Source organism: Leishmania panamensis (genome assembly GCF_000755165.1).
Source record: "Leishmania panamensis strain MHOM/PA/94/PSC-1 chromosome 13 sequence".
Lineage (NCBI taxonomy): Eukaryota > Euglenozoa > Kinetoplastea > Trypanosomatida > Trypanosomatidae > Leishmania > Leishmania panamensis.
This window is the reverse complement of record NC_025858.1, coordinates 51,242-64,400: the sequence shown is the minus strand read 5'-3', so window position 1 is coordinate 64,400 and position 13,159 is coordinate 51,242. Positions and strand designations below refer to the sequence as shown.

General features: G+C 58.5%; 4 protein-coding genes across 4 annotated transcripts, besides 1 other annotated feature; all 4 read left to right on the top strand.

Moving 5' to 3' along the window:
- Positions 1–640: 640 nt before the first annotated feature.
- Positions 641–811: a repeat region.
- A 709-nt stretch (positions 812–1,520) lies between these two features.
- On the top strand, positions 1,521–2,447 carry LPMP_130190 (hypothetical protein; the record flags this gene model as incomplete). The annotated part of the gene is made up of 1 exon (XM_010698800.1): positions 1,521–2,447. The coding sequence occupies one exon, from the start codon at positions 1,521–1,523 to the stop codon at positions 2,445–2,447; it is 927 nt and encodes a 308-aa protein (XP_010697102.1).
- Positions 2,448–7,033: 4,586 nt separating this feature from the next.
- On the top strand, positions 7,034–8,341 carry LPMP_130180 (hypothetical protein; the record flags this gene model as incomplete). Its single annotated transcript, XM_010698799.1, has 1 exon — positions 7,034–8,341. The coding sequence occupies one exon, from the start codon at positions 7,034–7,036 to the stop codon at positions 8,339–8,341; it is 1,308 nt and encodes a 435-aa protein (XP_010697101.1).
- A 484-nt stretch (positions 8,342–8,825) lies between these two features.
- LPMP_130170 (MOZ/SAS family acetyltransferase, putative) lies at positions 8,826–10,694 on the top strand (the record flags this gene model as incomplete). The annotated part of the gene is made up of 1 exon (XM_010698798.1): positions 8,826–10,694. One exon carries the CDS (start codon positions 8,826–8,828, stop codon positions 10,692–10,694), a length of 1,869 nt encoding a protein of 622 aa, XP_010697100.1.
- A 909-nt stretch (positions 10,695–11,603) lies between these two features.
- LPMP_130160 (protein kinase A regulatory subunit, putative) lies at positions 11,604–13,106 on the top strand (the record flags this gene model as incomplete). The annotated part of the gene is made up of 1 exon (XM_010698797.1): positions 11,604–13,106. One exon carries the CDS (start codon positions 11,604–11,606, stop codon positions 13,104–13,106), a length of 1,503 nt encoding a protein of 500 aa, XP_010697099.1.
- Between the last annotated feature and the right edge of the window lie 53 nt (positions 13,107–13,159).

Here is a 13,159-nt window from a genome sequence, read left to right as displayed (position 1 = left end):
TATTGGTGAGAGAGGAGAAGAGGGCGGGTTGCCGCGATCGGCGTTGTCAGGAGCGGCGCGCACGGAGGCAAGGCGAGGTAACGTGTGAGGTCGGTAGAAGAGAAAAAGCCAAGCGGCGGGGCGGAGGGGAAGGAAAAAGAGTGGAGGCTGCGCGGTGGACAATAAAGTACTGCACTGACGGTGCGCGCTTGCTGCTTGTTGGACTGAATTGCGGCGCGTGTGCTTTTTTGAAAATTCAGCTGCGCCTCTTTTTTTGTTTTCCCGGTCCTTTTTGCTTCGCTGTTGGCACCGAGCCCTCGCGGTGCTCTGCCTCCTCGCCCTTCTGCCGCTCACACGCGTATGCGCCGATAATCGTGAGATGCTTGTTTTATCTTCCGCCATTGCTTATGCTTCACTCTGTCTTCCTCTATCCGGGGCTTTTCGCGGACCTTTATATTCCGAGGGCCCACATGCCTCTATGCGCGTCTGCGCGTGTGTCCGACATACACCTTGGCGGTTAAAGGGGGTTCTGCGGGACCCTTCCTCCTCCTCCTCCTCCTCGTGCTCCTTTTATTTCCCTCATCTTTCTCCAGCCTCAAGATGGTATTCGAAATTAATTTGTATGTGTACCAGCGCGCCACCTCATCATGAGGAGGCCAACCACACAGACACGCACAAACATGGCTCGCCTACACCTCTGCTACGTTTCGGCCAAATCGAGGTCGCCTGGGAGAAGCCACCTGCCGTTGAACTGCGCCGTGCGCCTGGCGGGCTCTTCTCGTCCTTCCACGACTCTTCAGATACGTGCTGCGCGCCCGGCACTCCACGGACTGCGGCGATGCCTGCCGCGCAGGTGACGGGTGGTGGTGGTCCAGGTGCATGCTGGGTGCGTGCGCCGCAGTCAGACGGCAGTATTCACGCTGACCCTCACACGCATCTCCTGCGCCTCCTGCCCCCCCTTTCCCTGTACACTTGGTGTTGCGTTTGTGGTGTGCGGAGCGACGCTTCTTGCCTCATCTCCGTCCCCTCGCTTCCCTGTCCTGGCTTACCCTTTTCATATCTTGAGGGTGTCTTGGCTTCGTTGAAGACTGCAGCGTGTGTGTGTGTGATGATGGGTGCCAGGTATGCGCCCCTGCGTGTGCCTGAGTGTATGCTCGTGCGCGACTCTGTGCTTGTGTGCACTGTTCGTGTGTGGTGGTGGTGGTGGTGGTAATCGCTGGTAAGTACTGTCAATGAGCGCATCTTGGGACCCACTTCGGAAAGCGCATACACAACGCCGACGCAAGGAGGAGGCCGTCTATGCCCCCCTTTTCTTCTCTCTTTTTATTCGAGTTTGTTCTCCCATGACGGTGCTGAGTCGGTGAGGGTGACTGCGCAGTGCATTTCTGCTTCCGGCTATTGCCTCTCTCTCTCTGTGTGTGTGTCTCACTCTATGCGTGCACCTCTCCTCGCCCTCTACCTCTCTCTTATTTCGGTTCCCATGGCGCTACCGCGTTGGGGCATTCACCGCCGCCACGGCTGCCGCGCCTTTGCCCATTTTGATGCACGGGCGCGCTACACGGGTATACCTGCACACCAGCGCCTCGCTGCTCTCTGCCTCCGCCTACACGACTTTCACACCGAACCAACGCACCCGCAGACACTCCCCACTCACTCAGACAGACATCCCCACAGACTCCACAGAGACATCTCCCATTGCATTCATGCGCACAGTCATGCTTCAGAGAACACCGGTGCGGCGCTCCGCAATCGGCGTTGCGGTGGCGTCCGCTATGCACAAGGGATGCACCTCCACAATGCCGCACACCAACAGCGGCGTCTACTACACGGCGCGTCCTCACACAAAACCCGCGCCGCTTCCGGCGCCGACTCGTCCTGTCTCCATACCCGGCGAGGCACAGCTGAGGGAGTTCAAGCATTTCTACGAGGTGGTCACGGGCTCTAGGGCGGCGACAAGTCTGCCGCCTACGCCGCTGGGTCGCGGCGGCAGCGAGCGCATCTTCAACAACGAGTTCCTGCACCGATGCCCGTGGCAGGCGAGCTGCATGGAGCTTCGGGAGCGCACAGCGGAGCCGGAAAAGAGGGTTCTGAGCTACGGCAACATTGACTTTGCGAGCCTGCGCAAGCGGTCGCGCCGCAACGCTGCAGCGGCCGGTGGCCCAAGCCCGACTACGAGCTCATCGCCGTATGGCTCCTACTCAAACGTGGAGGACATACTCGACAAGTCCAATGGAGAGTCGGAGCAGCAGCAGCAGCAACAAGGTCCTGGGCTCGACGTTGTGCACTACTACGAGACCTCCACTCCAGAGGGCTTGGCTGGGTATCAGCAGATTGCGATGCAGGTGTGCATGGAACAGCTGCCCGGGTCCTGCACCAACTTTTCGGCTGAGGGAGGGTTTGCCGTGTGGGTCGTGCCACACGACGAGTACATCGAGACCCTGACCACGATGGGCTACCTGCCCGAGTAGCGTCTGTCACGGAGGTCACGTGCGGCGAAGTGGGCGACCGAGGAGGCAGATGAACAGGATGACGGGGGAGTGGGGTGGAAGCTAGGCAGCGGGCAGGCCGACAAAGAACGAAAAGGAGTAGGTGACCGCTGGGCACGCCTCTGCACAATGTGCTTGCCCTTCGTTGGTGTAGTGGGCGTGTAGTGGCCCTCCCCCGCCCCCCCTTTTTTTCAGGGTATGTGATGCGCTGCTACGTCCTCCACTTCTCTCTCTGCTTGTGTGTATATCGGCGTCTGCTTGCTGGCGTGGGAGGGGGCAGGGTGGGGCGGCACTCTCCAACGTTTTGTTTTCGTCTCTTGTGATGCATGCTCATTGGTGCAATCGAGGTGCCGCCTATCTCAGCTGCACATGTGTGCGCCTGCCCACCCCCTCTTCGTTCTCCCCGCCGCCGCCCACTTTTACTCTTCGACGCGCTGCTTCCGTTTACGCATTTCGTTTCACAATACAGAGATGGTGTCAATAGAGATGCCACACCTCATTCTCCTCCCCCCTCTCTCCGACCTCTTTTTTCTTTTTCTGCCTTTCCTCCATCAACGCGCGCACGTATGTGCGCGCGTGTGTCTAAGCCGTGCGTTTGCTGATGTACCTTCTTTGTTCTCTCCATCTTCAGTTCTCTTCTCGCCTGATTTGGGTTGATGCCGCCGCTTCCGGTGTGTGTCAGCGCCATTACTTCATTTCTTGCTGTTTCTTCGCTTTCTTCATGCGCGTAGGCGTGGGCGCTTACTTCCCCAGAATATTGCTTATTACGTGCTTGCTGTTGTACATACCGACGCACCTCCCCACATACGCACCCCCCATCCATGCACGTACCCTCTCTGTCTGTCTCTGCCTTTTATTTTATTTTTATTCCTGTGCTGTTTCCCTTCCTCGCTTACACCGTCACCCCCCCTTTCCCCAACTAGCCACCTGGACCACTCCTTTTTCACTTTGTGTCACCGCCTCCGCTCCGTCGTGTCCTCGTTCGTCGCATCTACGTGTGAGGGCGTGCGGGTCTCTCTCTCTCTCTCTCTCTCTGGGTCTGCGCACTCTCTCTCGCTATTCTCGCACTCACTTACTCGCCTCTCTTCCCCAGATTGTGGCTTTCTCCCTTCTCTCCCCTCCCCTTTCTGCCTCCCTTGCTCACGCCCATCCGCACACATGGAAGGGGGATGCCACAGTAGAGGTGCGTATGCGCGTCAGTCTCTCACTTGAAAACACACTGGCATCCTAATCTCTTTCTGTCTGTGGGCCTGTGTGACGCCATGCATGGTGTTTGAGGTCAACTGCTCCCCCCCTCCCCACACCGACCCATTCTCCACCTCTTTCCTCCTAAAGTGGATGGTGCACATGGTGAGCTTCGCACCAGGCAGTGGTACAGCCACCGCACTGGAGGAAGAGGAGCAATGAGGTGAAGAGGGGACGTCATGTCGATACGGTGGATGGGTGGAGGAGGGGGCTCACGGAGAGGGGGTCGATATGTGGAAGGTGAACAAGGGCGCATGTAAACGAGTGAGGAGGAGATCGATGTCGCTTGCTTAGTGTTGTTTGATGCCACGCAGTCCGAGCTCTATGTGCTTTGATGGGGAATACATGTGTGGGTGTACCCGTGTGCGCTGACTCACACGCACACACACATAGGCGCAGACCTTCTCTCTTTTTACGTAGGCTTTTGATTTCTTCTCCCGCGTTCCTGGCGACTTCAACTTTTCTCTTACTTTCTCTCACACCCCGTGTGGGTGGAGTTTTGTATTTCTTTTCTCTTTCCATGTTTTGCTTCTCTTGCTGCGCACCTTCCTTCACCTCTGCCGATTTGCTGCTCACTGCTCCCCTTTTCTACCTCTGCACGCGTGTCCATTCACGGACGCGCGTGCGCTTAAATGTGCCCGTGCGTGCGTCTGGTCTCTTGCGCCGTCTCTGCAGAGATTGTGGTCTGTTTACGTTTCTCTCTCTAACCCCATATTGCCTTACATCGCTTGCTTTCTTAAGACTCACACGCGTGAGGCGGTGGCGGCTATATTTAAGGGGACTGGCGGAGGTGGGGGAATGACTGAGAGATGCCCCCATCAAGTAAGCCACGTCGCCTCAATCTCACTTCTTTTCCACATGGCTTTTTGCTCATTTCTTAGTCCCCTCTCTCTCCCCCGCCGCTTCTCCCTCTGCCGGTGTGTGTGTGTGTGTGTGTGTGTGTGTGTGTGCGTGCGTGTGTGTGAAGTTTCACCACTGCCCCCCCCTTCCATTCCTCCCCCCTTTTTGACCTTCTTTCCCTCCCTCTTTCTCTTCCTTCCCTTTACTATCCTTCGATACTTTTCTCTCTCTCCCCATCGTGCCTCTTCGCGCGTGCGTGTGTGCTCGTGCATGCTGCCGACACGCCCACGAACCGACACTCCCACGCTAACTCTCCCTCTCAGTGCCTCCGTAGCTTCCTCTCTCCCTCTGTCTGTTCTCTCCCTCTCTCTTTTCTCTCTTGCTCATTCCTTCATTCTTTGCTGTGTATTCTCCCCTCCCCTCCCCTCCCTCACCCCCTTCCTTCTGCCTCCGTCTGTCCGTGTCGCTGTGGTGGATGCGGGTCTCTCTCAGTTGACTCGGCGCACACCAACACACACACACACAGGCATGCGCCGCTATACACTTCTTTTCAGCGATGACTTTCGCCCTGCCATCTTTCGCTCCATCTCCCCGCCCCCGTTTTCCGCTTCCTTGCCCGCACCTTTTTTTTTCAGGTTTGTTTGGTGGGCGCTGATGTGTTGCCGATCCGCGGGCCCTTTTGCCGTTTTCAACTCGTTTGGTGCCATGCTTGCTGCCTGCCCTCCTTCCACCTCTCTCCACCCACACACACCCACACACACCCACACACACGCCGGCATGCGTAGGCAAGCAGTGAGCGCAGTCTCACAACTCTCCGCCACCTTTTCTTGTCCCTCTTGAGCATTTCCCTCCCTCGTGTCGTCTTGTGCCGTTCTAAGAGTGTGTGTGTGTGCGTGTGCACGAACGAGCGCGAGGACGGGCGAGAGGAGACGACCAAGGCGCGTGCGATTTGCCTCAGGGTAGACACCGGCGTCGGTGTCAGTGATAGTGTACATGAGAATAATGAGGGGCTCCTGAGAGAGGCGAATAGAAAGCGCGGTGTTTCGGCGGTGTTGCGTGATTGCGCGGGTGCACGTCGCTGATGTGTGCTGCAACTCATCCTGCAGCCCCACCTTCCCCAAGCACACCTCAAAGCGTGCGTCCAATGACACTCGTCATTCTCTTTTCTCTCCTCCTCACGCGGGAACGCTGCCGCTCACGGCCTTCCCAGTCGTGTCTGATGAGTCACTTGTATTGCCCCTCGACCTCTTCTCTAAACTTCTCTTTTCCTCTCTTTCACTTCACTTCGTCTTCTGGAGTGGATCTGTGAGCGCGAGCAGTGTGCAGTGGCTGGGTCTGATGCTCGTGTCGCTGTTTTGGACTCCTCAAACGGCTAAAGGAGCAGGCGGAGAGAGAAGGAGGAACACCACGACAGTCACGCGTGCATGCGTCTGTGTGTCGATGCATGAGCGAGTTTGTGAGTGTCCTTGTGCAGAAGCTACCCTACCCCATCGGTACTGTCCCTCTTCTTCGCCTTGCTCCCTACCGACAGCTTACGTTGTTGCCGGTCTTCCCGCTCTTTTCTGCTCGCTGGTCTCCTCTGCCCGCCTCTTGTCGTCGTTGTCGATTTTGTTTCTCCTCTGACGTGTTTTTCCTCCCTTTCCCATTCGTTCGACTGCGCTCCTCTCTTTGTGCCCCAGCGTGACTGTGTCCTCTGCTGTGTGTGTGTGTGTGTGTGTGTGTGTGTGTGATGCGTAGGCGCGTGCCTCCTTCCGTTTTGTGTATTTTCCCGTTCTTCCTTTTTCTACTTTGCTGATGCGAGGGCAGTGATGGAACGCCCTCTACTCGCTACGGTCGGACTCCCTCCCTCCCTCCCCTCCCTCCCCCCTTTCTTCCCCTCGCTTGTGTCCCTGCCGCTTTCATGCATCGTTTTGTTCGCCCCCATTCTTCGTATTTTGCCTCATCCACAGGGCTCGTATGGGCGCATGTGCGCTTATCTGGCTGTTTACATGCTGACATCTACACCAAGAGAGAAAGACAGAGAAACGAACACCCTTTGCTTCTCGAATCAACCGAGTACTGGACCTGCTGTCGATGTAACAACCCCTTTCGCAGGGGAGGGTAGGGGAGGGGCGACTCTCTGCTCTCCATTACCCCGTCTCCTGTGTACTCGCTCGCACGGAGAGAGGGGGCCCCATGTACACTTTCAGCTGCTCTCGCTCTCTCGCGCTACAGATGGGGTCCCGCTCTGTGCGTGTGTATACCTCCAGTGCCGCTGTTGGGGGGGGGGGGAGGAGGTGGCGGCAGAGGATAGCGCCGACCTGCACATGAGAAAAGGCGAGCACCTTCTCTTTTTCCTTCTTGCCCTCTACCTCAGCTTTCTGAGCCACATCTACCCCCCCCTCTCTCCTCCTCTTGCTTCCCTGTCGTTGCTTCTCTGTGTACTCCTGGTCACGGAGAGAGCAGGAGGCTCGACCTTGCAGGATTGCATCGTGAGACACACAATGAGCCTTTCTCTAGCGACAGCGCTCTACGCCGACGCAGCGCGGCTCTACCGCCTCGGTGACCTTCACCACGCACGCAGTGCGGCTGAGGAGGCACTGTTCTCATTATCGCCGCGCATGGACAGCGCCATGGCGGGCAAAACTAGGCATCATCATGGAGACGTCGGCCACGAAGAGTCCGCTGATAGCGTCTCTGTCGGCTGCGAGAGTTCACAGGCTCAGCAGCGTCGGCACCACCGTCTCTTCGGCAACACCCTTCTGCTCTTATCATGCATCTACATGGCGGTTCAGGACTACATTGAGGCGGAGAGACTGCTTGTTACGTGTGACGGGTACTGGAGGGAGCGTCTGACAGTTCCGCACACGAGGGCCCCATCTCCTGGCACATCTGTAGAGGAGTGCGCGTGCTGCAGTGACCTGGACGAGGGATTGGCTGGTGTGGCGTACAACCGCGCTGTGCTACGCCTTGAGCAGCTTCAGTGCACCCTATCCTTGTCGCCCAGCCGCGGAGACAAGGCGTTGTGGGTGACGCCGCTGGTTGACGTGCGCGATGCTGGTGCACGTCTGACGCATTCGCCGATACCTTCATCCTCTACTGCAGCTCCCTCAGGTACGCCGGAGACTGTGTATGCAAGCGTGATGGCGCTACTGCTGGACGCACAGAACCGCCTCGCGCATACGCTTGGGCCGCCACGTGGACTTCTCGCCGACGTCCTGCACACCATCGGTGTCTGCCACTACGAAACTGCAGACTACATCACTGCGCTGGAAGCGTGGCAGCGCTCCATGACGATTCGCCTGCATCTTCACGCGCAACGCAACCGCAGCGACACGGACGCTGCTCAGAGAGTGCTGCGTCGAGGCGAAGGCAGCGGCGAGGAGGGCAGTGACGGCACTGAGGAGCTGAAGCTGGCTTTGACGATGGAACATGTGGCGCAGGTGTACCGACTGCTGGAGGGACGCTCTGTCGAGGCGCTGAAGCTGCTGGACACGGTGGCAGGCACTCGACGGAAGTACCTGGGCCCCACAGACCCACTGTGCGTCCGCACGCTGGCGTTCAAAGGCGCTCTGGCAGCGGAGCTGGGCCACACAAAGCTTGCCCGTGCGCTCTTCGATCGGTGCAGCGCCATCTATAGCGACACCGGTCCGGAGACGCCGCCTCCGTGTAGCTCTGCCTGCGCGGTGCAGGGGATGGAGCAGTGGCGACGCCACCAGGTATCAACCTCCTCGTCATCCTGCTCCTCTCACTTGCTCTCGAGCACGCACCGGCATGAGAGAGCTCCAGGGGAGTGCGTTGAGGGTAGCTGATCAGCGTTGATAGATCGAACATCCACCATATATAGACACCACGAGTTGCTGTGACACAAAGCTGAGCAGCTTTCAGAGGCCATAACTCCCCACCAACCAGCGTCAATGTTATCAACTGTGCTGGCTACCCACGAGGAGGCGGAGAGTCGTGTGTAGGTGGGCACCGCCGACGCCGTGCCCACCTTTCTCGAGCTGATCTTCTGAGGATACGAAGAGGGAGTTGTGGACACGCTACCGATGGAAAGGGGCCACACCGCTGTTTGCGCCGTGCGGTGGCTGTGGACATGTGCGTGTAGGCCCCCATTACGTCTGAGGGAGAGACACAGAGACTTGCTCAAGTGCTCTCTGGTTTTCCTTTCTTTTCTCTTGCTTGCACTCCATCTATGTCCACACTCTCCCGTTCCCTCTCACGTCGCTCATCGCACACGCAGGATCTGTTTCTCTCCTTCCCTCGCTTTCCTCAGTGCATTAGAGAGCGGTCAGGATGGAGGTTGGCCAGCGGTGTCGTCTCCGTATCGCCGACTGCACGTCCACGCAAGCCACGCAAAGCTCGGATGACCACCACAACGACGGGTTCGCTGTAACAGGTATCGTAGTGGGGGTGCGCCCCCACGCCGAGGAGCCTTGGCGGCTCTTGTACTACGTTCACTGCACTCACATCGAATTTGGCGCGGAGCTGGCGCGACAGCGGCGCAAGGCGGCTGCACTGTCGTGGAGCGGGACTCCACTGGGCACTGTTGGGAGCGGCACCATACACAGCTGTAATGAGCTGCGTGCCATCAGCGGCAGCTTTATCTCAAGCCACGGCTACCACTACCGCTACGATGGCTGGTATGATGCCTTCGCTCTTGCCCCACTGTCTGCGCGCGCTGCCGTCACTAACAACACCGCTGCAATGACTTCCGCTAGCTCTTTGCCTCCCATGGGGTCTGCAACGGTGCCGGAGCCGTGCGATGATGGGGGAGCGGTGCCGGTGTCCACTGTCTCGTTATTGCCTGGAGAGCACTGCGAAGCGCAGGAGTGGGTGGCCGCGATGGAGCGTGACACGGCCGTCTGCGAGGTGGTGTACCTATGCTACTCTTTCCAGCCCTGGTTTCCCGCACCCTACGGCGCTCTAGAGTATCTGGCCCTCCCCGAGGACGATGTCTGCCACTCCGTCTACGTGTGCCACCGCTGCCTCTCGCCATTCTTCACGCGGGAGCAGTACTACGTACACCTGGCCGGCGAGTACTGCCGCCTGCGCACACCGCCTGGTCGACTCCTTTACCACGACGGGGACGCCGGGTACAAGGTGTTCCTCGTGGACGGCGCCAAGAACCTTCACTATGGCCGCTGCCTGTCCCTCTTGGGAAAGCAGCTCATCGAGAGCAAACTACTATTGAATGACGTCGACCTGTACGAGTACGTAGTAGTGACGATACCCCGTGCCTCGCTGCCGTACATACCAGCCGCACTAGCGTCCTGCACGTCTGCCGAAGAGCCTGGGGTGGACACCTCGATTGCACTCTCGAGTGAAGGGTTTCGCCGGACCGCGAGCGACTTCGATGCGGAGGGCTGGGACGGCGACGCAGTGATGGGGTACTTCAGTAGGCTGAAGCACTACCCCGATCACACGCTCTCGTGCATCGTCACGCTGCCTATGTTTCAACGGGCGCGTGTGGCCACGTTCTTGCTGGATGTGGCATACTGGATGACTCGGCAGCGGCAGCGTGTGTGCGGGTGCGGTTTTTGTGGGAAGTCCGGTGGAGCCATCAGTCGGCCTTTCTCACCCCATGGGGAATCACTGCTGCTCTCGTACTGGCGATGCGCCCTGCTGCGGTCGCTAGCTGCGGTCGCACCGTCGTACCGTCGTGTGTCGCGGACCGCGCAGCCGGAGCTACGCTTCACCCTGGAGGAGCTCCGCGCGCTGATTGACATACCAATCCACACGGACGACTTGAAAACACTGCTGCTGCAGAGCGAGTTTGCCTTCTATCAGCCCATTGCCGCCAGTGCCGTGTCGACGCGCGACTGCGGCGATGACGACAGCGCCTCACCACTAACTTCTCCGACCTCTTCAACGAGAAGGCCGCGCCGAAAGCACAGCCGCGCCCCCGCCTCGCTGAAAGACTCCAAGGCGAGCGGCGGCAGCCAGGCTTCCTCTTCCTTGGCAGGAGGCATCGCTGGCAATGGTGGCAGCTCAGCACCTTGTGCGCGCTACACGGCCACGTTGGTTCTGGAGACCACACTCCTTGAGGCAGTAGCAAAGCTTCCCACAAAGGCGCCGCATTCGTGCGTTACGTTCGACAAGCGCTGGCTCGTGAAGGATGAGCGTAGCGCCTACGCGTACGATGTGCCGCACTACCACTACTGAGCAATGTCTATAGGAGAGTAGAGAGACGAAGGAGGAGAGTGCCGCACGGATGGTGAGAGGATGAAAGATCCGCAACAAGAGAGCAGGTATGAATTCTGCGTGTGTGTGTGTGTGTGTGTGTGTGTGTGTCGTCTCTCGCAGATCGCCGCGTGCCTTCTCCCCCTTCTTCTCCTGTTTTCCTCATGCCCCGTCATCACGTTTCAATGAAGAGTTCTTCAGCAGTCATCAACGCCAAATCATCTCTTTCCTCGAAACACAGCAAAGTCACCGGCTCTGTACGCGGGCAGAGACGTGGGCACACATCCGCACACATACATGCATACACATTACGCATGCACTAGCACGCGTGCCAGTCTCTTCTGGGTGCGAGGCGGGTGTGTCCGTGTGCGCCTCTCCTGCTGCTAAATTTGGTTCTCAGGTGTACGTCTCTGTAGCCTTTCCTCTCTTCTCCTCCCTCTTTCTCTTTCTCCCGCACGCCCACACATGCGCCCACGCGTTCCCACGAGCAAACGCGCGCCTGTGCAGCTCCGTCAGTGTCTCTGCGTCGTCCCTCCCTTTTCTGCTCTCTCCCTCCCTCTCCCTCTCCCTCTCCCTCTCCCGACCATCTTTCGCTCTCGTGCTCGTGCGTGTGCGCGCTTCGGTCGAATTTTTACGTATTTTTCGCTTACGCGGCTCTCTGCTGCGCACGTCCGTGTGCGGGTGTGTTGGCGTTCTCTCTCTCTTTTTTCATCTTGTGTGCGCGCGCAATACATACGCACGCACGCCCGCTTACACGCACCTACACACAGCCCTCCCGCGGCTCATTTGCTCCTTGTCAAAGACCCCTCGTCATTGGATCCCGTCTTCTCCACCGTATCTTGTCCGAGGCAACACTCAACCCTTCTCTCTCTTCCTCTATACACAGACACGATGTCTGCTGAAGACACCCCTGTCTCTCTGTTCCTGCAGGCGTGCAAGCAGGAGGGCGTCAAGACGCCCAATCCGAAGTTGGTGGAGTTCTTTCAGAGCCATGAAACTTTTGACAGCATCCTTGAGATTGATCTCAGAAACAACTACGCTGGCAACCGCGGTCTGCTGGCGGTGCTGGACGTCATTGGGCATCTGAACTGCTTCCGCTGCCTTAACGCCATGGACCAGAAGCTATACAACTCAGACCTCAATGAGGAGGCTGTCAAGGGCAATACTGTGATTGACCGAATCGTGGAGGTGTTCAGGGCGCACCCCACCGCCAACTCGCTCAAACTCAGCAACAACCCCATCTCGAACTACGCGGGGCGCAAGCTGCTCTCCCTGGCACAGGTGAACAGTCGCATGTGCCTCATCGAGGTGAATGACACCCGTATAGACTTTGAGCTGCGCAACAAGATCGCGAAGCAGTGCGAGGAAAACACCCGAAATATGTGGAACGCCGAGCAGGAGGTGAGTGAGAAGCCGGACGGCGTATTTGGCGAGAGCCTGGCGTGGGTGCCGACCCAAGTCACTGCGGACCTGACGTCGCTCGGCGCCGGCCGGGCTCGTCGCCAGACAGTACAGGTCGCGGGCATCGACCCGGAGGCGGCCAAGAACTACGTGGCACCGGTGTATGAGAAGTCGCAGGAGGACACGAGCATGATTTGCAAGCTGCTGAGCCACAACGTGCTCTTCAGCTTCCTCGGGAGTAAGGACATCCTAACAGTGGCGGGCGCGATGTACCGCGTGGAGTTAGTGAAGGACGAGTGCGTCATCGAGTTCGGCCAGGCCCACTGCGACCGACTCTACGTTATTCAGAGCGGCGAGGCCGATATCCTCAAGGAGGGTCAAAAAGTGTTCGTCAAGAGGGAGGGCATGGCGGTGGGTGAGCTCGAGCTGCTCTACGACACGCCCGCCGTAGCAACGGTAAAGGTGTCCACGGAGACACTGGTGGCATGGGTGCTGGACCGCGAAACATACCGCAACCTCGTCATGGGCTCTTGCATGCGCCGCCGGGACACGTATGTGTCGATGCTGGCCAAGGTTCCCTTCTTGCAGAGCCTCGACATATACGAGCGCATGCAGGTCGCAGACGCCCTCACGAGCGACGAGTTCGCCACCGGTGACTACATCATTCACTACAACGAGGAGGGTGAGTGGCTTTACATCATTATCGAGGGCACCGTGGAGGTTATTGGCCGCGATGAGGCCGGTAACAAGACGAAGGTGTGCGAGTTTCACAGCGGTGACCATATTGGCGAGCTCGAGTTCCTCAACAACCACCGGACCGTTGCGGATGTCGTGGCCGTCACGGACGTCACGACGGCGAAGCTCAACCGCCGACACTTTGAGATGTGCATGGGCCCCGTCATGGACGTACTGAGGCGGGATATGACCTCCACCAAGTACGAGTACTACCAGCACTTGCTCCAGCAGCAGGGTACGGTGGCGGCGGCCCAGTAAAAGGACACGTGCGACGGGAAAGGGGTGAAGAAGGGATCGTGTAGCGGAGACCG